General features: G+C 38.9%; 2 protein-coding genes and 1 long non-coding RNA gene across 5 annotated transcripts; all 3 read right to left on the bottom strand.

Annotated features, from left to right (window-relative positions):
- Window positions 1–707: 707 nt before the first annotated feature.
- Window positions 708–3,725, bottom strand: LOC148700478 (uncharacterized). The gene is made up of 2 exons (XR_015972197.1): window positions 3,405–3,725; window positions 708–2,372 (listed from the first exon to the last, which is right to left on the bottom strand). It is a non-coding gene; the product is annotated as an uncharacterized LOC148700478 (long non-coding RNA).
- A 1,872-nt stretch (window positions 3,726–5,597) lies between these two features.
- Window positions 5,598–9,762, bottom strand: LOC103701905 (WAT1-related protein At1g21890-like). Its single transcript, XM_017841524.4, has 7 exons — window positions 9,446–9,762; window positions 7,197–7,259; window positions 6,976–7,092; window positions 6,631–6,874; window positions 6,350–6,508; window positions 6,055–6,206; window positions 5,598–5,969 (listed from the first exon to the last, which is right to left on the bottom strand). The coding sequence occupies exons 1-7, from the start codon at window positions 9,634–9,636 to the stop codon at window positions 5,783–5,785; spliced, it is 1,113 nt and encodes a 370-aa protein (XP_017697013.3). The 5' UTR covers window positions 9,637–9,762; the 3' UTR covers window positions 5,598–5,782.
- Window positions 9,763–12,666: 2,904 nt separating this feature from the next.
- LOC103701824 (uncharacterized) lies at window positions 12,667–24,782 on the bottom strand. 3 transcript variants are annotated; one of them, XM_088708989.1, is made up of 7 exons: window positions 23,632–24,707; window positions 16,375–16,590; window positions 16,042–16,286; window positions 15,759–15,962; window positions 15,430–15,531; window positions 15,026–15,340; window positions 12,667–14,191 (listed from the first exon to the last, which is right to left on the bottom strand). In XM_088708989.1, the coding sequence occupies exons 1-7, from the start codon at window positions 24,584–24,586 to the stop codon at window positions 14,132–14,134; spliced, it is 2,097 nt and encodes a 698-aa protein (XP_088565115.1). In that variant the 5' UTR covers window positions 24,587–24,707; the 3' UTR covers window positions 12,667–14,131. The 3 variants fall into 3 exon arrangements, with proteins under 3 accessions (XP_088565115.1, XP_008782236.3, XP_038986014.2); XM_008784014.5 differs by lacking the exon at window positions 12,667–14,191 and adding an exon at window positions 14,729–14,920 and having other exon boundaries at window positions 23,632–24,782; XM_039130086.2 differs by lacking the exon at window positions 12,667–14,191 and adding an exon at window positions 14,729–14,920 and having other exon boundaries at window positions 16,066–16,286.
- Window positions 24,783–26,388: the final 1,606 nt, after the last annotated feature.

A 26,388-nucleotide genomic window follows, 5' to 3' on the forward strand; every position in this document is an offset into this window, starting at 1 on the left:
ATGTTTACTCCTTAATGATGTGGTTACTTCATTATTATGATATCTCCAATCTATTGATAATTTTAGATGACTTTCGCCAAACTAACTATGCTCTGATATGCCCTGGAATTTTCTTTCAGAGAGGAGCCTTTACATGACTTTGAGTGAAAACATACAATATAAGAGTACCCTCAATCGCTAAAAATTCAATCACAAAGTTGCCACCATGTTCACATTGAAACACGCAAAGCATTTGATGGTCTGATCTTTAAACATACCATATTAAACATACCAAGACCAATGGTAAAAGAAACATCACCAATTCTTCATACCAAGCAGTATGATTTCATATCCCATGAAAGCAAGATGGTAAACAAGCAACAATCTGCCATGGGAACCCCTTCAAAAGAACTTTGTTTTCAAGAAAATGCAAAGTTCCGGATTGAGTTATTAATAACCACTTTGTATTTGGTCAGGATAACTTGAGTGGATCTGATAATAAAACTAATCATCTGTTTTTCTGGAAACAAAGAGAGCCCACGCCGCTAGCAATCCTAGAAAACCGAATATGCAACATTAAGCAGTAGCCATAGAATGTCGATCTAAAGATGGATCATGTTCTAAGAGCTCAATGATTGTAAGTTCAGATGCCTTCTCTAGGTCCAAATAACTAATAACAGCCTAACCATCAAGTTGGGTCATTGGTGACCTATTAGCTGCTCCATGTAGAACCATTACAAACTTATCATTGTCTACTTGCAATAATTAAGAACTGTAAGTTACAAAACCTGCCTTGCTACTGGGACAAAGCTCTCAAATATTAGTTTACAGATTTCCAATTCATCAGACAAAGTTGTTATGGCTTCCTAACTAAAAAGCAGCTCTCATGATATATTTTGAAGTTGCCCCAGAGGACACAGCCAATCACTTATATCACATGCTTAGATGCAAGTATGAGTAGGTGTCTTCTCAATTAACGACTAGGGATAGCAAACTTCTTCTCCAAATCTATAATTTCTTATGCAGGTAGGAGTCCCATTAAATTTATACAATTGTTTCATCCATGGTCTGCCGTACCAGTCTGTACCGGCCGGTACGAGCCGGTCCGGCCTCCAACCGGTACTGGATCAGCATGGAATCCGGTATTGGTACCGGTACGAGACCGGTACGGAACCGGTACAGATCGGTATGGGACCGGCGTGGATCAGCGTTGAATCCGGAACCAGTACGGGACCGGTACTGTACCGGTCCAGGCCGCCACCGGTACGGCGGACCTTGGTTTCATCAATAGTGTGATACGAAAAATACATGACATAAAACCAACTATTGAGTAGTAACATTGACCCATATCCTAATTTTACCAAAATAAATCAGGCTAGATCATATTTTGCAATGGTTAAGTCTGCATTAGTATGACCTTTGAGAAGCGAGGATGCCCTGCAGGAAAGAAATCTCCAAGTGTGCGTATGTCACTGCTAGTAAGTAAACCAAGTGATACAAAGAATCAGCAAAATAGACAAAAAATGAGCATTTTGGGATTGCAGTCTCAAGATTTGCCCACAAGTATATCTCAGTTACATACATGATTACTTTCAAGAATAGCCTGATTTTTTTATAAAAAGCAGATCTAATTCATGCTTTCTGCTTTTCGTGATATAACAACATGTCATTCTCAGGTAGATAGTAGATATAGATCCATCTAAAGCCAATGGGTTTCCCTAAACCATCATACGGAAAGACTTTTTACTTTTGAGAGAGAGTTAAGTTAGGTAAGAATCAATTTTATCAAATGTCCTGGTTCAGTTATAAAAATCGATACGACATCACAATTAGTACAGGATTGCTCATCAATTATCTTTTTAAACCACTACAGTTCTAAAAATTGATGTATCGTCATTTTAAAGTATAGAATTATATATCAATTACCTTCTAATCACAATAAGTGCAGCCTTCTGAATTCTTTGTGAAAATATGTAGGCATTTTTTTTGAAGAGATACCATGGTTTACTTGGCATGTACACCATCCATTTCACATACACATGCATAAATGTCATTAAGGACCTAAAAGGTTGTGCTGTATGTAGGGTAGACGACTTAGAGGATGTAAAATGCAACAATATCTTCCCCTTCTGATGTGATAAAAACTGAAATCATAGGAACAGTCAAGACAGAGATCCAAAGTCAGAATTATTAGTAAGAAATTTAAACTAGGTCAAAGTAAGTTTGGTAAATTGACAAGTCGATGACTAAGGCAAAGTGATCATTGCACGATATCAAGGTTAGGAAAGGTAAAAATCCATGAAGATTGGAGTGTCCAGCTCTTGACATTTGCCAATGTGGGGAACTAACAAGTGTGCGACTCTGTATCTGACTCAGATTTTTGGGTTTTGATCCTGCAAATTGGATTTCATAAGTTGATGAGTTCAGATATTGGAATATTATTTAAGAATCTAATTGGTTTCCGATAAATATATATATATTCAAACTTGATTACCTAATATCCATACTCCTGATGGAGACACAGATCTTTTTACACCTTGTCCTTGAGAGAGAAAGTTGCAAGCATTTAGATTTTAGAAATTGAATATATGAATCAAATAAAAACAAAGCGACCCTTACTTGAATTTCTGGCTTATACCCCTCTATAGCAACACTAGGCCTCTGTCCTCTATTTGATGTTACTAAATTTAGAAATTGGAAAAACAGATGACTAAGTGATTTGAATTAAGATCGAAGAATTTGTTTCTGGTTATGGATTTGGAGGATGATAGATTTGATTTGAGGTGTTGACTAGAATTTAGATATAACCATAGGCAAATAGGAAGCAAGGCGACCCCTACTTGAATCTCTGGCTTATACCCTTTACAAGAACACTAGGCCTCTGTCCTATATTTGATGTTTCCAGAGTTAGAGATTTGGAGGAAGATCGGATGACTTAGGGATTTGAATCAAGATGGAAGAATTTGTTAGGGTTATGGGTTTTGGAGGATGAAAGATTTGATTCGAGGTGTTGACTGGAGTTTAGATATAAAACAATATTCAAAATGTTTTCTTTCTATTCTACTAACAAGCTGAAAAAAGAAAGAAAGAAAGAAGCGGGATTAATGGATTAATAATCATACTGAAGATTAATGGATCCATGGTGAAGAAACGAGAAACCAAGAAGGAAAAGAGATCCAAAATCGCATTTTTTTCACACCACAAAAAAAAAGTCGCATCTTTTTACTTATAATGATGGATTCACGGTTCAAATTTTCATTCGCGATTATGGTAACAATTTTACAAAAAGAGATTAATATCTGGGCATCATATTCTTGTAGAATTAATGATGGAAACGAGAAATGCAGGTGGAGAAAGATGCCAAGATCGTAGCTTTTTACGCAATATAGCTTAACTGCTTAAGGGAATGGAATGGATGGATATACCCTGGCGGAGATGGAGGCGGTGCCGTGGGAGTCGTCCGCTCAGACCACGGTGTAGTCGGCCAGGATGATGACGTTGGCGTGCATCTCCTCCGACACGCACTTGGTCCCCGAAGGCGGGAGGCTCCGTCACACCGCCGCCGCGCGCAGCGGCGGCGCCAGCAGCCGCGCAGCGGAGAATAGCAGCAGCACGAAGTCTGCTCGCCGGAGCACGGCACCCTTCCCCGTCCCCATCCCTCTCCTCATTGTCGACTTCTCCACCTTATGTTTTGGTCGCCGAACACAGGATACGGCACCGGCCGGACTCTCGACGGCTCGACGCTATTTCCGGGCAAAGCGATGCGAGAGAAGGCCCCACAGGTAATTGGCTCAAATAGCCCGAGTAAACCCAAACCTCATTGGTTGAGGTGAACTCAATTGCATTCTGGTGGCAATGGGTTGGGGTTTGGTTTAGACTGGATCAAGGCACGGGCACTTAAACAACATCCTTCAATTTAAACCTGGGCAATTTAAATAAAATCAAAAATTCAAATCCAAAGCCATCATATTGATTAAATAGATGGCCCAACATCTCAAACATAATCTTTTAACAAATAGGTCAAATTAGGTTAGACAAGTTAAACCAACTTTAGATGGGTTGGGTTGCGATCAAGTTGATCCAACCTAATTATTAAATGTGCCAAAATAAGTCAGATAGGATAGGACTCTAAACTCTAACAGGCTCACTTTATAGGTGGATAATAGTCAGGTCAACTTATTTACAACCAACAAGTCTACTTATTTCAAGTCTGTCGAGTTAGCATATTAGATCATAAATTGTCACCCTATGCTGGTGTTAACTTAAGTGTTATATATCTTTTCTTTTAATTTTTATTTTTCGTCTAATTGAATAGTGCACCATCTTGTACATGTCTCTCTAGATCATGTCTTAGAGTGAATTTAATTAAAGTGTCGGTCTTTTGGATGTCCGTTATAGGTTGTCGTGCCATCATTTTATTTTGGTGAATTATTTGGTAATTTGATGTGTCATTTTGGTTCTAGAGGTAGGGTAGGGTCATACGACAGATAGTGATTGATCTCAGCATATGAAGATATTTTTGTTAAGTTCCGATAGTTTGTATAGTTAGAAGAACTATGATTCCTAGTTGCTTCACTTTAGTTGCTTGCCCAGGCAGTCAACTTGCATTGGTTAGTGATTTTTTATTAAGCTTTCAGGGCTTGTTTGAACGGGGGATGATGCAATCCATGCATAGCTTTCTATTCACAGGAACAAGTGAAGAATTCGATAAATCACCCAAACTAGAAGCAGAGTTTGATTTCATCATCAAGCCTTTAACAAGCAAAATGAGTTTCTCACTCCTAAACTTTACCGGACTTATGGTCAAAATTTTAAGCACAATTAGCTTGGAGCAAACAAAGAAATCGAAGAAAACATAAATAACTCTGGTTGTTTTCTATGGACGTCACCAATATTCTGACGCTGCCTATCACCATAAAAAAGCTTAATGCTATTTATACTTTATATTGAGCTATATGATACTTTCAATTCATTCTCATGCGACCCGCATCCGAATAAAAGAAAACAAGATTACCTACTTAATCCAAAGAAAATATGAACCATTAATCACAATAGAGTTACAATCCCACGATTATATATCACGATCGTCCATCCTATATATCACATGTGCTAGTGCAAAATATTTTGACCAAATACTATGTGAAATGCCTCCTAAAATCATCATGCTGACTTTGATTTTTTTTCCGCCCTTATAGATAGCGTAAGAAGGCATCCGACTCTAGTGCTGCTTTCTTATCTTGGGACCGACCATCTTGGTCTGAACTCTTGTTACCTGAACCATAAGGAACAAATTCCAGGCACATCAGCATCTATGCGCCCTGAATCACTAAAACAAGTGCTCATTTCTTCATCTCTGTGAACTGGATTCACCAAAAAAGTAAAAGCAATCATAAAGTAGTGTTCCATGCCATTCATTGGAAGTTCTACTACTTTGCAGCAGCAATCCCATTTGCATGGTGCAACGAACTTTTAAGGAGGATATAATCCAATGGAGAAAGGTGAAGGCTCAACACCTCTGAAAGGAGAAAAAGATGGCGGGACCAACAGCGAGAATGATTGAGATGATGCATGCAAATTAGCTTAAAGTACTGTTGCATTGAGATGATAACCTTTAGCCATGCACGCAATATTTTATCATAATTTATTCATTTTTGTACATTTTTGACACCAAGTTGCATCCGGTCCATTTCCTTCCCAAATCATGCATAAAGTGCGAGCACTCAACAGCTGAAGGCTCCATTACATAATTAAGAAAGTGACAGCATATTCTACTAGTTGCGTAAAGAAAATGGAGCTAAATTCTTCAAGGAATCTCTGCAACAGTGGCATGGTCGGCAGAATTAGATTTAATGGCGTCGGTCTCAGATATCGGTAGCTCGAGCACCCCTAATTTATTCTCGTTATCGTCCGAGGATTTGGCCAGGTGATCCTTGCTCTTACCCCATATGAGAGAGTAGAGACCAATAACTATGATAGTTGCTCCAACCACCCTATCAAGTTCAGAGAAGTCAGTGTATAACCAAACTCTATATCACTATATATAGCTGCTATGAGATAACAAGAACTCACTCATACCTTCCTAAAGTGATCTCCTCTGCTAAAATGATGGAGCCCAGAATAGCTACTATTATCATGCAAAGAGGGTTGAATGCGGTCACGAAGACAGGGCCCCTTTCTTTCATCACTATTCCTTGAACAAAATATGCGATCCCGGAGCACATTATTCCCTGCATTAGAATCAGTTCAATTGATAAAAGTTATTAGCTCAGGAACATAAATACCGGCATAAGTTTGGTCTGTTCCTATGATTTAGATGCTTCAACATCTATAATTATCTCAAACAAAGATCCCATTGTAAGAAGCATCTCACGGAGTAAGCAGCCGTTAGGAGTCTCAGGTCAAATCCTATCAACCATGGCTTGGCAGTATGCTCCATTACGAGACCAACTGCACCACTTTGCACCATACCCATGACGCATAGCCAGGCGGTCAAGGAAAGCTCTGCCGGATAGGACTTCAATGTATGCGACTGAACCAAAGAATCAACCATCATGGTGAATTAGTCACCTAGAGATGTCTACTTTTCTTCTGTGATTGAAACATATATAAGGCATTATTCGAGCTTCAATTCTGGTGATGAAAGAGCATTACTTGTAGCAGAAAGAAAGCAGACCAACAGAAGCAGCTCCACAGTAGCATAAACACGCCCTCAAGCCAATGTTTATCATCTTGGCTGCCAGTGTTATTGTTGTGGTGGCTCCGTCGACCCTCTGTCCATACAAAGTCCACCACCGGTCCTTTGTATAGTATCATGAGCAATGCACCCACCAGAGTCACCAGAGTCCCAACAATCTTGGCTTGGCTGCGCCGTTTCTTGATATCTATTTTCTCCATTCTAATCACACAATGAAACATAGTTAGCCTGCAGAACTTAGTTTATAATTGCGCGAAAAGTTTTGCTTAAGATATTTCGATAGAGATGGTTGAAGCTATTACCTGAGAAGAACGGCGTTGACGAAGGTCATCGCAGGAAGTATGTTGTAGAAGGCAGATGAGAAGCTTGCATTCGTGTTCTTGGTCCCCATGTAATAAAAATTTTGGTCGAGCACAGGCCTAGCATGGAAGATGAGGCACAGCATTAAGGAAGAAGAAGTTGATTTTTACGAAGTTTGATCTAATTAATTACATAGAACTTTGGTGGGTGAGTAGATGAGTACTCTAGTAGTGCTAAAGCCATTATCTTGAGGAAGTTGCAGAGTGTCATCTTTGGCCTCGCTTTCCTGTTGAAGAGAAGAGAGGGACATGTTGGCCGAAAGAAGAAGAAAGAGACATGCATGCAATTAGCTAGTAATGCTGCTCAAGTGTTAAAGAGGGCTGTTTTTAAACTAGAACATTAGAGGATGGGATGTGCTCGTATGTATACAACGCCCACAATTAAGTTGTCTCCATCACCATTGCATCATGGATTCATGGGTGTAATAGTTTGTAGTATTGCGTTGGTGCATAAGAGGTTCCACAAATAAAAGAACTAAGGGTGCATGGATCAGACGGACCTTGTGACTCTAAACTCACGCCATGATCCAACCAATCTGGATTAGACCTGTCTCCTCGATCTGGCTTTGGTTTCGTGGGTGAGCACATCAAATTCGGTGGTGCACATTTCTTCGTGCTTGGGGTGAAAAATGGACTGACCAATCTGCGAACTGGACCCTGATAGAGGTGCCAGGGTGTTTTTCTTTTGTTTTCTTGAGGGAAGATTAATTTGGTTAAGCTTTGGCTTACACTATGTCAGCTTTGGTTCTAATGACCTTGAGAATGAAACTTTTTTTTCCAAAGTAAATTGAGAAAGCAACTTGTTACTTTGACTGACCTAGTATTTTATGTAACAATCTTTTTTTGTAAAAATTATAAATTCTTGTGCATATGTATGGGCTTTTGCACGACCAAGGAAAATAATTATAAATGTTTCACTTTAGCTTAGCATGATGTAAATGTAGAGAGGAAATTGGTATAGGTTCATTTTTATTGTTTAACAAAGTTTAAAAGAAGAAAAATTATTTTTGAATCCAATGATGTGGAGACTATGAGAAAGATTTAAGATTCAAAAGAAATTCAAGGAAGCTTGGGTTTAAGACCCACGATTTCATCCAAAAAGACTAGTTGAAAGATGTTATTTGGATTTCTGAGCTCTATATAAGTACTCAAGTCTATCTAATGTATAAACGATGTGGGACTAAATATATACCTGCATAAGTCTTCGTATACTCTTACCGTTTAAGTTATGGCATTCTCGTCAGGTTAAAAAGTCCAAATTCAGTTAAATCTAATCATAAACATCAAATTGACCTAAAGTCGGCCCCACAAAATATAATGCTGCAGTGTCCACTAATTCATATGGGTTATAAGTCATGTCTGCATTGATATTATTAGAAACGACCCAAAATCTTACCCAGTAAAACAAGCTATGCATAAATATCCAAACTCTATACGTAGAATAGTCAACATGCATGGGAATTCATGTTAAGAATATGCCTGGGTATGACAGGCCCTTTTGACAATATTCTCTTCATAGAATTAAGTTTTTGCTTGTCTCTTGGGCTGGTACTATAAACAAGAAGAGGGGAAAAAAAAGGAATTGTCGCTCTTTTTAATTTCTTCATGATTCAATTTTTCTTGGGTACTTTTCGGTGGTCCTTGATTGTGGGATCACCCTAAGTCTAGGCTCTTCTTTTTTCTTTCACTTTTTTAAATTGGCATGGCATCATAATTCCTTAATTTTGGAATGCTTAATATTTTATGATGGTGCTGATCCAACTATCTATTGGATTTTTGCTTTTTCTTCAATGGAGCAAGTGGAACTGTCACCTCTATATCACGTAAAAAGAAAAGAATAGACAAGACAAGATACGAGGGGGGAGAAACAGAAAAAGAGCTTTCCAGCATTTACCTGGCTAATGAAGGGCCAAAAAGAAAATTTTACCTCGAGCCAAGCTTCCACGTGGTAACACTTAAATGGTTACTTGAGTCCAGCTTGGAGAAAGTTTCTTAAATCTTTAGATGCGGAGCAATTATACCATGCACCAGGAGCACCACATCATCAGAACCCAAAGAGAACGAAAAATCTGATTGGTGTGGTGCACCACGTAGATGCTGCAAGTCTAGGTCAAGCCTTGACCGGTAGAAACAGGCCCTTTCTTCTTTTTTTTTTCTGAGTGGTGACGTAGTTCTAGCTAGAGTCCAACGGGCACCTTCCATTTTCCTTACTTGTATCACGACCAAAGTGGTACATCAAACCAGATGAAGGGCTTATCTAATCTAATTCATGACATCCGTGCATGTATTTATGCAAGTCATGCCAATCCTCAGTGCCTACCGGTAACTCTTTCAGATTCTACGTACTCTATATCATGAGAATCATGGTGGAAGTAAACACCAGAGCTAAGACAGAGGGAGGGGGGAGAGAGACCTCTCGAACCACAACGCGAATGGGGCGATGAAGGCCGCTGCGATGGCATTGCGATACACCACGAGCACGTAATGGCTCATGCCTTGCTTGAGCGTTGCGACCGAGATCACGTACATCCCGGCATACCCAAACTGCAAGAAGACCATAGCCAAGTATGGCTTCACCCTGCTCCAAACCCCACCAAACGACATCCTATCTATCTCCTCAACACCCTTCTCTCCTAACTCCAATCTCTTATGGGACTCAAAGCTAAATGCAGCCTTATATATATATACAGCTGAAAATCAGATCGCCGCCCTATGGACCACAGTAGGAGCAATAGTTTTCAAGGGGTGGGGGGGTCTCTCCTAGATTCCATTATTATCCATGGACAACAGGAAAGGAGCCCATTTTCCAAGGACTCTCAGAGGTGAGGTCTGTAAGGTCCACAATCTTCTCAAGTGATGTGGTCAAAAGAAAGCTAGCTTTAAGAGGATGTGGAGAGCTTTCTATCCATTCTTTTGGAGTCTTAATAAATGAAAAGTATTGGTGAGTGACAGATTAAAGGACTGTCTAATGGAAACAAGGATTAGTGCATGCTGATGAAGGCAGTGCAACTCGATGCACTCATCTTAGGATTTTGAGGTTTTCCTCTTTTTTTTTCCCGGTGCATGATCCATTCCAATGCATGCACTTGATATATAGTTGCTTTACCTCAATCATGTAGCAAATAGGAATCTCTGGAGTTTGACGTAAATCATGTGCTGGCCCAATGACAGAAGTGCAAGGTTCTGCTACGTAGGATTCGATTGTAACCTATGCCTTTAGTTATAGAGGCCGATTAAAGCAAAGAGAAGGAAACGGGGCTGCTTAAACCTCCTCAGCTTTTGGTAAATTGACGTGCGACAAAATTTTTTGTTTTTGCGACTCAGATGCTTTTAAATTATTCAAACAAATGTACAACTACGTGAATAAAAAAAAAAACTTAAAAAATTGAACAAAAATATCTACCGAAGAAATTCATAAAATAGATTCGATTGGCTGCACTATTAGCTTCCACTTAGATTATAAAGGAGACTTAAAAGCTAGGACACGTACTAATTAAGAGTTTTAGCAGACTTTCCGTTCTCTCTGCAGTAGTCTTTGTTTTTTTTTTTTTTTGATGAAACGGGCATTTCATACAACTCGGGTACGAATACACCCAATAGAGTGCAGTAGTCTTTGTTTAACCTTTTGAAAAGAAAAGGAAGAAAGAGAAGAGTCTGGCCGAAACACGCCATGGACTAGTTTGGTCATTAGCTCCTGCAGCATCCGGAAACCCCCATGACATGGTGACGACATGGTGTTAATCTTGTCCCATCACCTTTTTATATGCAAACATTTTGGGTGCACGCATACCTTACCAATTACTTTCCATATAATCATTATGCCTGAGATTATGCACATATACGGAAAAAAAAAATCAGACAAGATTGAGCCGCCACATCTTTACGGAATAAATTCTAAAATGTAGAGGGATTTCAAACTGAATCAGAACATGAACCAACATAGTCCCGACAAGCCTCTCAAGGTGATAGGACTACTTTGACCAAGTAACTTTTGAGTTGGATAAAAGTAGAAACAAATAAATGAAGATCCTTGTGAAGCAAATTCTAAACTTAGTTTGGTCTTCTTCTTAATCAAGGGGACTAGTCTAGTTGGTAAAATTATTGGGTTCTTGTTTGCGATGATTCTGAGTGGCTGGATAGCAATAACCCCTTCCATATCTCATAAAAAATAGAAAAGAAAAGATGAGTCTTGGGCAATAAAGGGCCTGTTTGAATGGCACTAAGTGAGCATTCAACTTTTCTAGAGCAACTAAGCTTTTGAGAATAATCGTATTATATTAGCAATATGTACAGTCTCTATCATATGGACCCATCTTTAATATTTTTTTTGGATGATTGCATCATTAAACAAGAACCCTTCCATGGATCTATGAATGCTTAAATGCATCTCATGCGATCTCTATCGTAAGAGACTCATCTTTATTTTTTTGGGATAAGTAAATCATTAAACAAGTTCCTTGCATGGATCTGCAGATACTTAAAATGCAACTCATGCCGATATAATATCCTATTTGATTAGCATTAATCATGGAATACATGCACATGCAACATCTCCATATATTGTGTAGCCATACACGAGCCCCTGCAGGCAGGGAAAGAAGTCCAAAGTAACCCAAGCTACCACCTAAGACCACCTAGCAAAATGGTGCATGGATGCCACTTAAATTAACATACGAGTCATGGCAATTGCACTCACTTAAAAAAAAAGAGAAGAAATCAGTAATTCTACAGCAGGCAGCTCAAAAATGGTAATTGCTCTCACCTTCAGTAACCACATATGCATTAAATAAAAAGACTTTCATTGAGGATGCATTTGGACCCTAAACCAAAAACTTACATTGCAGAATGGACATTATATTTCTATCATATAGGTACCTGTTTCCCATATAAAATGTGCGATAAAATGAGGAAGATAGTGGGCACAATTGCAACTCCTTTCAATCAGCAAATAAATCCAAGGAATTGGTCGACAAAAGACCACATCATTTGTATAACAAATATCCCGTCAGTGCCGATGAGAATCTAGGGCTTCTCTGTTGAACTGCATTCGACATCTAATTTTAAAAAGGGAAGGTTGCATTTAAAAACTAAAGAGGTAACTGAGCATTCTTATGCTCTTCAGAGAATGAATGCATATGAATGTGAACAATGAGAGAGACGCATTTGTATCTTTGAAACCCATTTTAAGGGGCATTGGGCGAGAAATCGTCCATAGATAATCGAACTATCATACGCCTTGAAAATGATATGAGGTGTTCGGAAATGATTGAAGTAGTTGAATAGGAGGATCACTATGACTATAGCCCATGGTAGATTTACCAAAGAAGAAAATGATTTATTTGATATCCATCACAATTATTAATTACAATGTGATAGCCAAACCATCTCCTGCCATTCTTCTTCCCTTGAAAAAAAGTTGCGAAGTATCTAAGAGAAATGCTTGATCAACATCGCCAAGTAAGTGAAAGCACATGCTAATGGCTCTTTTGTCACCACTATCACCTAACAACCTCTCTCATACACTATTTTATTCTTCAGCTACTTAATGGTGAAGGCTACTTCAATATAACTAGCACCTCCGGTCCTTTCCTGATTTTGGCGGCTAGCCTTCAATTATCTTGTGAATCTTGGGAATCTTCTTTTCATTTGATCTTATGTATTCTTTGCCCCTTTTTTTTTGGTGCGAGTCACCAAAATTTAACATGATAGGTGCATCACTCAAACATTTTATAGTGCTTTTTTGCCGGGGATTCAAAAGTTCTTGACTAACAATGCTATTAAAGTGCTCTTAAGAATCAATGCTAACATTAGGTTGATTGTATAAAATATTAAGGCAATACTTGGCTAACCAGTAAGAATTGAGTTCTGTTTCGGCGGTCATACGTTCTAGCTAGCAACCCAAAAGTTCTGCATTCGATATTGACGAGTGCATTCCCAAGTATTGGGACCTATAAGATAAGCAGGATGTATAACTTAAACGATGCGACAATACATTAAATAACATGTTCATCACCTCCTCCTTGGAATATGATCATCTTCAAATCTTGATGATGCCATCTATCAAAAGAAAGAACTGCCTGTATCATGGTGATGAAAAAGGTTAAATATACTACATCAGTTATATTTACATTTCATGAAGTGGTTTCCTTGGTAGTTCTTCCCCGGGGTTCTAAATCGGCTGCTACTAGTTTAGTTTACCATCTTGTAATTAACCATGGCAGAAAGCAAACCAAAGAAGAAGAAATGCTAATTTAGAACTTAACTCATCAGATAAGCTAGATCCTTACTTTTTTCAAATGATCATGAAGCTGTTAATTTGAGTTCAAGAAGCCCAAAGATAACCACATCCACTGACTACTGTTGCCCTTATACTTTAAGCAAATTAGATTTGTTGCTGCATCTTGATTTGCTCTCATTATACCCTTCGTTAGCATATACCGGAAAAAATCCAGATTGTAATACCGCCACCACCGTGTGCACCGAAGCACTTATAAAGTCGACATCTAACACAAGGGTGACGATCACTCTGAAAATTCAGCACGGCTCAAAAAAGATGGCCTTTACTCAGCTGACTGCCCATCTCCAAAGCACATCAGATATCCTTTGGCAATTTAGACATAAAATGTTGACAGGTATCATGCTACAAACCAATGTCATTGTACAGTTGCATGCATGGAAAGGAAGAGACGTTTTTTCCCAACAAATTTTCAGCAAGAAAGGCACAAACTAATTCCGAAAACAAAAGTTTAAGGCAGCTAGTGAGAATGTAATCAGTTGCATACAAGACAGACAAACAGCTGCACACAAGACATCAGCAAACAAGCTTCAAATAAACACAGTTCTAATCAGGAAACCAAGGTAAAATTACTGAAAAAGTTCCACATCTAAATGGATGCCAGTATGTATTTATTCCCACAGAACAGAGAGAAAAAGAAATCTAAAACATGGGAAATACCTAAAGCAGTAACCTCTGCATAATAGGAGGGCAAATTAGTGATGGTGCTTCTTAAGGTCGTCATACGTCTTAAGATGGGGAGGGCCTGCAGGCAAGAAGCAACCAAGCAGTACGGCCCCTTGAAACACTGTCCTGAATCAGGCGTCAAGACTGCCACCACACCACTGCCTTGCTCTCCATTAAAATCCTCTCTTCTTGATCTACCTTTTCAATTGTCCATTTTAGGTCAGGTTATCGAGTCAGGCTATCGATTTCGGAATAGCACTACAGAAAACTCATCTTTTTCGGTGCTTTTTATAACCTTTACCGACGCTTATAAGCACCGGCTAAAATTCCGACGATGCTAATCAAAGCGTCGCAAAAACGTCGGCGATACCGGAGTGGGAAAAGTTTTTGCCGACGCTACATGAAAGCGCCGGCAAAAACAGAGATTTGCCGACGCTTATAAAGCGTCGGCGAATACCAAACGGATACCCTCATGCTTTTCGCCAACGCTTAAAAGCGTCAGCAAATCCCTATTTTTGCCGACGCTAATGAAAGCGTCGGCATAACCCTAATTTTTACCGACGCTTTAAAGCGTCGGCGTAGGCGTGCAGGGCATGTGCCACGACGCTTTTTTACTGACGCTTAAAAACATCGGAATTTGTAATTTTTTTTAAAAAAATTAAAAATATAAATGCATATCATAAAACACACATTATAACAATATGAATCTATATTACATTTACCTTGACACAAACATTCAGATCATTCGAAATATTTATATTGTCATATCTAATTAAATTTACATAATAAGTTTTGAATTACAATGTACTTTGAAAAATATAAGAAATATATACATATCAAACTCCATAAAAAACAGTCTAGAAGGTATCAGGGACAGGATTCAGCTCCATTATCATTATCTCTAGGAGCGTTTGAAGTATTAGGAATCTTAAAAAAAAAAAAAAACCTTAGAAGTTAGGAATAATGTGATACATTAACTCATACATTATAATTGATAATATGTAAAGTATTCAAATATATATAGTTATTTACCTGAGAAGGGAGAAATCGTTGTAACAAAGATAAAATATTCGCAAGCTGAGACTGCAAATTTTTTTGGTTCTGCTTCAGCTCTTCAATAGTTGCTTGAAGATGACGAAATTCTGCAGTATTACTATCTTCTCTGGCATTTCTTGTATACATGCCCACTGCAGACAACTGAGTGGGAGTAACTCCAACGCTGTAACCCCTCACTTGACCATAACGCTCTGAACCCATCAATTTAGCGAGCACTTGAGCTTCGATATAATTGGTCGCGTCGGATGATAACTCCCCGACACGCTCTGAAATAAGATTTGTTGCCCTGTCCTATCTCTCTCAAAAGAAAAGGTCAAATTAATATATGCCAATAATAGAACAAAAAAAAATCGTTGCACAAGTCAAAGATAAATACATACAACAATATCTTTTGACTCCTCCCGAACAAAACTGCCATCTCGGTGGGTATGAGTCATCTTATCAAACTCCACCTTACCAGGCTCCCTCTCATTATCATCCATCTACAACAAAAAGTATATTTCAAAAGTATACATGCTATATGATAGAATATGTTGGAATATTCTGCCTGAAGTGTGAGGAACAGTCTGCGATGCTCGAGCAGCTCTACCAATGTTGGAATATGTCTTCCCCAAAAAATAGTAAAAAATGTAATATATATACAATGTATAAATTTCTAATCTATAATAATAGTAAATACAATCTAAGGTATTGAAAAAATATACACAACCTGAGCTTTCTCAGAAAACCAGTAGTGGACAAGCCCCCTCCACTGATGAGAGATTACATCTGGAGGACAAACACGGGCCACCTCCTCTTCAGTCATGCCCTCGTGCTTCCAGTCCGCCTTTAGCTTTTCCTTATATTCTTTCCATTTGCGATTGACGGACTTCAGCACCCAATCATGGCTATTTGCAGGAAGGACAAACTTTTTCTACACCAAAATCAAAAATGTTATAACAATGTTAAATCAAAAAATTAAATTGTGATAGTAAGCAAAATCAATTATTTACCTCAATAACTCTAAGAAGCTCAACCTTATACGAAGAAAGCATTTCATTCCATTTTGTATAATTGAGCGGACACAACTGACCCTTCCGCGCAACCGATTCTAGAAAAGTCGATAAAATGCTTGCAGCCTTCTTGATGGGCTGCCCCAGTTCGTTGCAATGAACGACGAACTTCTCATCCTCATATAGGGTCCACACGTCCAGTGCTCGAGTGGGCCCTCGTATTCTCCTCACTCTCCCCAGTCCATCTATAAAATAAGAAGTCCATTAAAGGCAAATGATTTAAAATAATTAGATTGTAAGAGAAATTAATATATAAACTATAAATCAAATTACCCTGGATGTCCACGTCATCCGTGTCTGGACAATCTGCAGGTTGCGCGTGCTCAGACTGGGACTCATGCTGAGTATGGGACTCGTACTGCTGGAGCTCGTCGGGCTGCTGGGGCTCGTCGTTCTGCTGGGACCGCAGGAAATGATCAGAAGTAGATCCCACGGATGTGTGCTGAAACTCGATATCTCTGAAACGTTTTCCTCGCGGCATATTATAACCTAGTACGCACAAAAAAGAATCAATATTAGTTAAATAATAAAAGTATAAAAATAATTTAAGAATTGCTAATTAATTTAATGTATAGAAGTAATGTTTTTCTTACTATTAAGAAACTATATTGTCCCATTCAACATCCGTCCTAACCAAACTAGTAGAATTCAGTTCATCAATTGGCGCAACATTAAAAGGCATACACTGAGTATAAGTCTCATCATCCTGCTCTTCTAACCCTTTTTCCATATCATACAAGTCCCTAGGTTTAGTCTTAATAACAACAGACCAATCTTTATCTTTCGAGTCTTGCACAAAGAACACTTGTTGAGCTTGAGATGAAAAAACGAATGGGTCATCTTTCAATAGCACACCAGTATGTATCAACCTTGAAAAATTTACTAGTGTGAAGGTATTTATATCTTGCCTCAGATCTCTATATGAGTTTATATCCACCTAATCGTATCGAAATAATACTACTTTAAAGTTTCAACATCCACTGCATTCGACAAATCATGCTCGTTTTCATTTTGTTTATTCCATCGTGAAGATCCACATGTTCGGCACGAATCTTCGTTAATATTTTCACCACAGTATAAAATACAATCATTTGAACAACTGTGTATCTTCTCATATCCAAGATTCAATTCTTTTATTAGTTTTTTGGCTTCATAAGAAGATGATGGCAAAATAACACCTTCTAAAAATGCATCCTTTAATAATTGAAGCATAGTAAAAGACTTGCTAGACCATCCATTCAAATATTTCAAATGAAATAAATGCACCAGAAAAGAATTCTTAGTAAAATTCTTACAACCCGGATATAGTTTTTTATCACAATCTTTCAGCAAGTTATGATACCGAGTTGTGTTATCTTCAGAGTCTATAGGTTCCTCAACATGTATATATTCAGTAAACTTATGCTCATCACCTATTGGAGCTCCTTCTTGCTCTCCACTGAAATTTGTTAAATTTCTAACATTATGTTCAAGAGCATCTCTGAGTAAGCCCCTCATATCATCTTCTACAACAGAATTTCTGTCCGTGTTACTAGATCCAACATTAGCAATGTGTTCCATAATTAAGAGTTGGTTAGATGAAGACGACAATTTAGACTCTCCATGAAATATCCATTCTGTATAATCCTTCAGAAAACCATTCCATGCCAAATGTTCTTCAACAGTTTTTAAAGCGATAGCAAAACAATTGACATTTTTAATATGGACAAAAAATATTTCCATTCATTTCAGATTTTTCAAAAGCAAATTTAACGAAATTCTGAACTTCATTCAAATATTCGGCACTGGATCTCGACTTATTTATCCAACTTTTGTCCATTCTATTAAAATATTGATTAAACTGCAAATAATATAAAAATAATAATAAACAAAATTAAAGTATGCATCACCAATACATACTTATGGTATAAAAATAACTATGCTGGCTCAAAAGCGAGACAACATGTTCGATTTTGCATTGGAGCTACCATCTAAGGCATAAATAAGATGGAGAGCACTAACAAGCCAGTTGTTGAGGCTCGGCTTAAAGCTCATTTCAAGCCTAAAACCTAAGATCAAGCTTTAGTTTGCCTAGAAAAGATTCACACTTAGATCATGACTAGATTTGAGCTGTTCACAAGCTCTTAGATCCATTACATACCCTAACAAATTTGTTTGATCCAAGATTTTTCCTCAAATTTGTTGTCAATAATTAGTAAGTAAATCAGAAAATATCAGACTGGTCAGACTTGGTTCTCTGTTCTTTTGTAACCTAAAGTATTTACAGAATCATGTGGCCAGTGAAAAGCAAGTGGATCGTTCAAGAACTAATAAGCAAATACTGTCTCGCTGGCCCAGCTCTTCAGATGTTTTGTCTGATGTTTCAGTCAGGGATTATTTTCAATGATTATGTATGGATGATTAGGGGATCAGTATTTTTTCACCTTGAAAAATTGAACTAAAAAATTGGGTTAAATGGATATAGTTCCACTGCAAATACAACATGAAGTCTATTGTGAAAATTCATGAAAATGACATTAATTAACAGTTCAAGCTAACCATACGGTGTGCAGAATTTACTCCTTTTTAAGTGATTTTTGCTTCTGTTTAATCATTCTTAAATGTGTTGGGTCAAAGAAGCTATAAAATCCATAACATAAACTCCATCTCAATGATGCCCTAGAATAAAATTAAGTTTCTTGTCTTGAGGTTCAATACATAAATATCAGGCAAAAAGCATATACCAAAATCCTTGGCTAGCCATCTCCTGTATGAAAATGAATCAAATCTTCATACAGGAGGTTTCTTCTAATTATGGAGGTTGCTTGCTGGCTAGCCATCAGTAAAAACCGTAAAAATCCTAATCTAATACCTTCTACAGATCCACAAAAACAAAAATCCAACAAAAGGTTTCTTCCCAAATGATCAAACACAAGAGGGATTCAATCAAACATGCCAAGAATCTGATCAAACCGAACAAAAACAAGAGAATCGAAAAAGGGAAAGAACAATAATACCTCCAAGGCTCTCCCAGTCGGTGCCGCAGAGGAGGGAGGAGGAGAGGAGGTTGCAGACGCACGATCGCTCAGCACTGAAGAGGATGGAGGAGGAGAGGAGCTCGACGTCGGACGTCGCTCGGTCTCGGCATTGGAGAGGACAAGGGTAGCTAGGGCTTGATCGAGAATGCCGATCGAATGAGGAGGAAGCGGGGCGGCCGCGCTGGTTTTATTTGGAATTGACTTTTGACGACGCTTATACGCGTCGTCTTAGTCCGTAACTTGCCGCTCCGATTTTATTTGGAATTGACTTTTGACAACGCTTATACTCCTGGCCCCCACCCCGCCAGGAAAATGTTTGATGCAGGCAGAAATGACCGTGTGTTGGGCACCCAGGCTGATTTTACTCATACCCTTCCCATCCGTGGGCCCAGCTCAGATACCCCTCTGGGCTCCGACACGAACCCGCCGTGTGAATATGTCACACCTTGCACCACCGAGGCTACCAGCGGACCAGTAGCCCTTCCAAACCCCATGTCCGAGCAGGGAGCATCCGATCTCCACAATTTAATCGACACCCGTGTGTTTCGAACTCGGAACCACTTGGTTGGAAGTAAGGCCCTGTTCCACTGAGCTACCACTTTAGTGGCAAAATGCATCCTTTAATAATTGAAGTAGTATAGTGAAAGACTTGTTAAACCACCCATTCAAATATTTCAAATGAAATAAATGCATAAGAAAAGAAATCTTCAAAAATATTCTTACAACCCGAATATAGTTCTTGATCACAATCTTTCACCAAGTTATGATACCGAGCTATGTCATCATTAAATGAATGATACCGAGTTATGATACCTCAACATGCATAGAATCAGTATATATACGCCCATCACCTATTGCAACTGCTTTTTGTCCTTCACTGAAATCTGTTAAATCTCTAATGCCATGTCTAAGAGCATCTTTGAGTAAGCCTCTTATATCACCTCTTATATTATCTTCTCCTACAGAATTTCTTTCCATGTTACTGGATCCAAAACTAGAAGTGTGTTCTATATAGGAGGGTTGATTATATGAAGACGGCAATATAGACTCTCTATGAAATACCCATTCAGTATAATCCTGTAAAAAACCATTCCACCCCAAATGTTCTTCAACAGTTTTTAAAGTGTGAGAAAACGATTTACACATTTTCGACATGGACATAAAATCTTTCCGTTCATATTTGATTTCTCAAAAGCATATTTAATAAAATTCTGAACTTCATTGAAATATTTTTTTGTTGGATCTCGACTTTTTTATCCAACTTTTATTCATTATATTAGAATAATGATTGAATTGCAACTTATCTACAAAAGATAAACGAAATTAGACATTAAGTGAGAAAATCGAGGAACATGAATATATAAATTCACCAAGTTGTTAACAGTTGCAGTTCTATATATCAAGTTGTCTGAACCAATCTAGCAAAATCAACATATATAGAAAAAGTAAAACCAATATAACAAAATGCTAATATTGTCATAATGGATAACATAATTTGGGTGAGATCTACATAGGTTAAACCATTTGATGCTTAATCAAAACTTGCCTCCATAATGGTGAACAGTGTAAACATACTGTGTGCCTTCATGAACTAATATTAAGTATTATTTTCATGAATAAAGGACACAAACTCTAGATCCTGCCAGCCAATTACATTCATGAAACCAAAATTCACCGTACCGCTACCGAACCCCGTATCGGTGCCGCACTACTATAAGCGTACCGAGTATCGGTACGGTACGGTACGCAGTACGCCAGACGTACCGACATTGACGTACCGATACCGGTACCCATCGGTACGAGTCCGGTACGCCCGGTACCGACCGGTACAGCATACCATACATGAACCCATATTATTTTCATAAATATTATGGGTTGACCTAGGGTTTCTTTCTTGGAGAACGGCGGAAAGGATCCTTTAAGGGAGATGAGGTACAAGGGGGGCCAAATATGTTAAGTTTAGCCCCTCCAGCCCCTCCTTAGGTTACTAAATATATTTAACACCGTCGTAGTGGGCCATATAAAATAGTTTATGAAGTAATTTGCTTCATGACTTCTGATTGATATGTCCGGCAATGCAATGTAAACCCTGTTTGAAACCAAATATGTTTTTTACCATCCCCCACCCATCTATTCCTACACTCCTTTGGGTAATTTTACTGGTTGTATTTTCTGCTTATGTGTAATACTGTTTCTATTGCAGCGACTATGCGTATAACAACCCCTGAGTTGATCAAGCCGAAAACACTTGAAGGGGACACCTAGTACCATAATAGCTTTTGGCAACATACTATCTTTTCAACCCTTTTGTAGAACTCAACAAGAAATAACCTCCAATCTGGCAATTGAACCTAGTATGCATTCTTATTGGATTTTCACTAATCTTAAGAGAACAGTATTTTAGGGCATCAAGCAACAGCTCGAAAGGAGAATAATCTGAAAATAGAAAATCACCTGGAGGTAGGATGGCTGAGATCCGCAATTGGAGGAGGGCAGTCGACTAGAGAAGGGCGGTCGGCTGGAGCTTTGAGGAACACCGCGGATTGGCGATGGGTATAGGCAGCCATGAGGAGGAGAATAGGAGGAAGTTGGCAAAGAAGAGGAGGCCGGTGGAAAGGGGGAGGGGGAGGAGACTGGCACGAAGAGAGGCGGAGGCGGTGCTCGATCGGCGGAGATCGATTAAGGGCAGAAGGGATTTGGGGCTAAGACAATGGGGCCAAAAGCGATTTGGGGCCGAGATGGAGAGGGTCGGTCGGGGGATTGGGGTATATATAGAGCCCGACGATGCTTATAAGCGTCATCTTGTATTGGCTTCCGACGACGCTTATAAGCGTCGATAATTATGGGCTTCCGACGCTTATAAGTGTTGATAATTATGGGTTTCCGGCGACGCTTAACAAAAAGAGTCGACATAGCCCTTAATATCCCGACGTTTTTTGGTAGCGTCGGCAAATTTTGGCGTGCCAACCAAATTACCGACGCTTCTATCTAGCGTCGGCATATCAAAATCGGAAATTTCCATTTCTTCTATAGCGCTACTTGGAATTACAAAAAAAAAAAGAAAAATAATTCCATGACATGAAGATCAGAAAACCTTAGCATCTGCTGAACAACTCCTATGATCAATGTCTCAATCACTTCCAAGTTTCTAGACCTCCAAAAGTCACCACCATGCACCAATCAGTCAAAGCTGGAAATGACTAGTGACAAGGACAGATAAAGTATTAGGACCGTGGGTTCCATGCAATTGTAGAGTATCGAGTGGCAAGAGGTTGAAAGGGTACGATCAGCCACCGATGAGAGAGGGCAAAGACCAACTCTAGTGTGAATGCTAGGTAGTGTCAAAAAATGCAAGGTGGGAGAGGTTCTGGTGACTCGTAAGAGAAGGGTCACAGCAAGGATGCTCAAAGTCTCTCCCTCTCTCCTGTATAATTGGAGTATCATTCTACAAGCATCAACAATGTTATGCAAGTAAATTCCAAAATTATAGATCTTAACTGGTTAATTTGACCTACTTCGCAAAGAATGCAGGCTATAAAGTTTCAAAAGTTTGACACAGGATAGAGAAAAGTTTCAAAAAGAGAACAAAGATAAGTGGAGCAATCTACCAAAGGTTTGGGTTGTGAGTAGTGGAAACAACGCAACTAGGTAATGATACCGAAAGAAGGTAGAACAAATTCCAGTTCCTTAATGCCAAACGCCAAAACATAACTGTAGCTTGCAGGTTGCATGCACTTGACATCTAATGCAAACGAAACTACTGACAGGTATAACATAACAGACTCAAGCTCAATGAGGAAGAAAAATAAAGTAAATGATGGAATCTACCAGAATACACTATTGCTCTAAGGGGATACCCGCCAAAATACATACAAGGGGAAAGTTCTGCATTCTCTAAGAATACATATAAGGGGAAAGTTTATACCATTGACTAATACCAATCTAGGTACTGGCCAGGGATGCATTAGTAAATAGACTCTGAAACAACCCCTTACACAGATTCTCATTTAACCTGCATGGGTATAATCCATATCTGAAATATATATGAAAAAAAATGCACATAACATTCAAAATCTTTTACCCAATATATTGACTGCATCAATAACTAAACAATTAGCAAACAAAAACCAGATGAGCAAGAACTTTGAAGACAGCTATGTGGCCAATCATACAGCAGAATCAAAACTTGTCTACCTAGTTCTCTACTACTACTCTCAGCAAGAACATTTCTTAGCATATATGAATTAAAGCATTACGCCCAACAAAAGAAGAGAGAGAGAGAGAGAGCTGAGTATGTCACCATGAGAGAATAATTTGCAAGCGCATAATTAAATTGGAGTAACATCAACAGCATCAACAACCTAACATAGGGGGAAACATGATAAACCATCTTGTTTAACCATATCAGCACTACCTAATCCACTCAAACAAAATGACAATTAAACCTCCAAAAAGCCACATTTGTCCAAACCTACTAAATTCATGCATCAAAAGAAAGCACATGTACTCATACCCTTGTATGCATCATTCAGCAACGCCAGAATCTCCCTGCTCGTCTTGCACCAATCCATCTGGAACCTCATCTCGTCGCCCAGCTGCCTCCTCCATTTCTCCTCCAAAGCTCTCGCCTTGGAGGAATCCATTCGCTTCAAGCCCACCTCCCACGACACACCCCACAGCCCGTTCGCCTTCCAGTGCTCTGCCACCGCACTTCTCACATACGGCAAGGAATCCGGGACGCCACCTACGCGCTCCTCCCCGTCCCCCTCTTCCTCCGGCTCCTCCTCCTCCTCGTCTGCTGCCTCCCCATTCTCGACGGCCACCACCAGGGTGCCTTTCTTGTCTTTCTTTTGATCCTTGGTAACATCCTTGTTATCCTCAGCGGCCCAAAGTTCGATGCAGAGCTCGTGGACGAGGCCGTCGTTGGGGCCGGATCCCGAGGGGCCGGCCTTCTGGAACTTCTGGCGGAGGTGGCGGAGCTTGTTGCAGACCTGCTCCTTGGTGAGTGGGGTGGGGAGGGAGGCCTTGACGGAGTCGTAGAAGGCAGACATGTTGGCGGGGAGCGGAATGGATCCGGTGCGGGAGCGGAAGTCGATGGCGGCACGGAGAAGGGCAACGGCGTTCTCGTCGGCGAGGCGGCGCTGGCCAGCCTGGGGGCTCTTGGCGGCGGGGGGCACATCGTCGGAATAGTCGCGGGCCTTGCGCTTGCGGTCGCTCTTGCGGGAGGGGGAGGCGGCCGCGGGGTCGTCGGGCGTCATGGGGTCGGAAGATTTGGAGGGGGCTTTGGGGAGGGCCGGGGTGGGGGAGGAGGTCTTGTGGGGTTTGAAGGATTTAGGGTTAGGGTTTTTGCCGGGAGCCGGGGCGGGCGGATCTTCGATTGGATTCGAGGATGCTGGATTTGGGTGGGATTTGGGTTCGGCAGGGTCGGAGGAGGGATGGCGCTTCGATGACTTGGATTTGGACGGCATCCTTGCTTCGTCTTGGAGGGGGAAGCCGGGTTTCCGAGAGGCGGAGAGAGAGATGCTGCCTTTCTTGCGACTCCACGGACGTTTTGCCTGGGAAACGGTCAACCCGTGCTTCAATTAATGTAATCCAATGATACCCGCGCGATGCGCGGTTTTCCGAAGGCCTTCCCTCTAAATTTTCGGAATTTTGGAAGAAAAAAAGTTGATTTTTTTCTTTCCCATTTGAATACACATACAGATTCAAATTTATTTTAATTTTTTAAATTACACAACAGCTTTCTAAAATTATTTTTTTTTTGGTGCATGACATGTACATGGCCAATATTTTTTCTAAAATAAACTAAATTTGATATTTTTCTAAAATAATTACGAAGAAATCCAAAAAAAATTATTTCAATTTTTTTCTCGAATTATTTTCGTCTACAAACATGGAGGGAATACCCGTGAGAGATTTTATTTTCTAAAATAATCAAAAAAGGTCTTTCTCAAGTTCACAATTATATCAATTTGTTTTAAAATTTTTTTGTACATACATGAAATTAGTTAACAGCTTTCTAAAATAATTTTATATTTAATTTTTTTTAATTTCAAATATATTTAGATATCTTTGAACGTGGCTTCCTTTTTTTTCTATATACAATGATATCTAACATTTTAAAATATCTCTAGCATATTCTTATGCATGATGATTTCTAATATATTTAGATATATTGAATATATTTAAATAATTTTAACATATCTTGATACCATTATTTTTCAAAAGAAATTATGGATATTTCAGATGATTTTTCTATGATTTTCTTGTGTGTGGTCTCTAAATGGCTAATATATGTATTAAAAATATTGACATCGATTATATGGCACCATCATGCAATGCCTCAGTCTATTTTTTTTAAGAAAAATAACTAAAAAGACTTCTAAATTTTATTTTGAATTTTTTTTTCTACGTATGTAGAGAGAAATATTTATGAAAAGAACACTACTTATTTTTCTATATGTCATGATTTCTAATATATTCAGATATCTTTAATATATTTAGATAACTTAAACATATCTAAATAATTTTTGTTTTTATAAAATTTTATGGATGTTTCAGATGATTTTTCTATGATTTTTTTTTTTTTTGAATATTGGAGAGAGATCGAGTTTTCTCTCTCGATGAGAGATAATTTTAAAACATAAAATTAATTTATTTTTAGTAAATTTTATGAGTTTGTAATGCAAGTTCTGATTCACTACTGTGCGTGTTGCACCGGTGAGAGATAGCAGCCGTTTGAAAACTAAACTCTCTGGATGTCAAAGCACGAGATGGTAGCGTGCTAACAAGTTTAAAACAATAAACACAAACCGGCCCTTCATCGAAAATGGGACTTTTCATGTTCTTTTTTATCCCATCTCCCTCTTTCTTTTTGGTAAAACGGCACCATTACTTAAAAGGCCTTGTTTATTAATGCACCAAAACAGGATGAATCCCCATACTCTTCAAATTATAAGCTAATAAGAGATTATATCCAGATGACATAAAAACTGTTTACTGACATTTAGAGAGACAAATTATCACCATAACCTGAAAATCCAACTTCCTAGGATCGAGCAGCAAATTATTCGAAACAACTATAAACTGCTACCAAAGAGGTACACATTTTCTTTTTGGTAAGAGGAGCCCAAAACTTTCCCTCTTCGAAATTCCACTACGATCTTCACCATTTACTACTGCAAATACTACTGGGACTATTGCAGAGAGGCAAACTCTATTGCCATTTTATATCGCACCCACAGGAACTGCTTATAAAGAGATGCCAAAT

This window comes from Phoenix dactylifera, chromosome 12, assembly GCF_051530095.1.
Source record: "Phoenix dactylifera cultivar Ajwa chromosome 12, Ajwa_hap1_PhDact_Kaust_v1.1, whole genome shotgun sequence".
Taxonomy (NCBI): domain Eukaryota; kingdom Viridiplantae; phylum Streptophyta; class Magnoliopsida; order Arecales; family Arecaceae; genus Phoenix; species Phoenix dactylifera.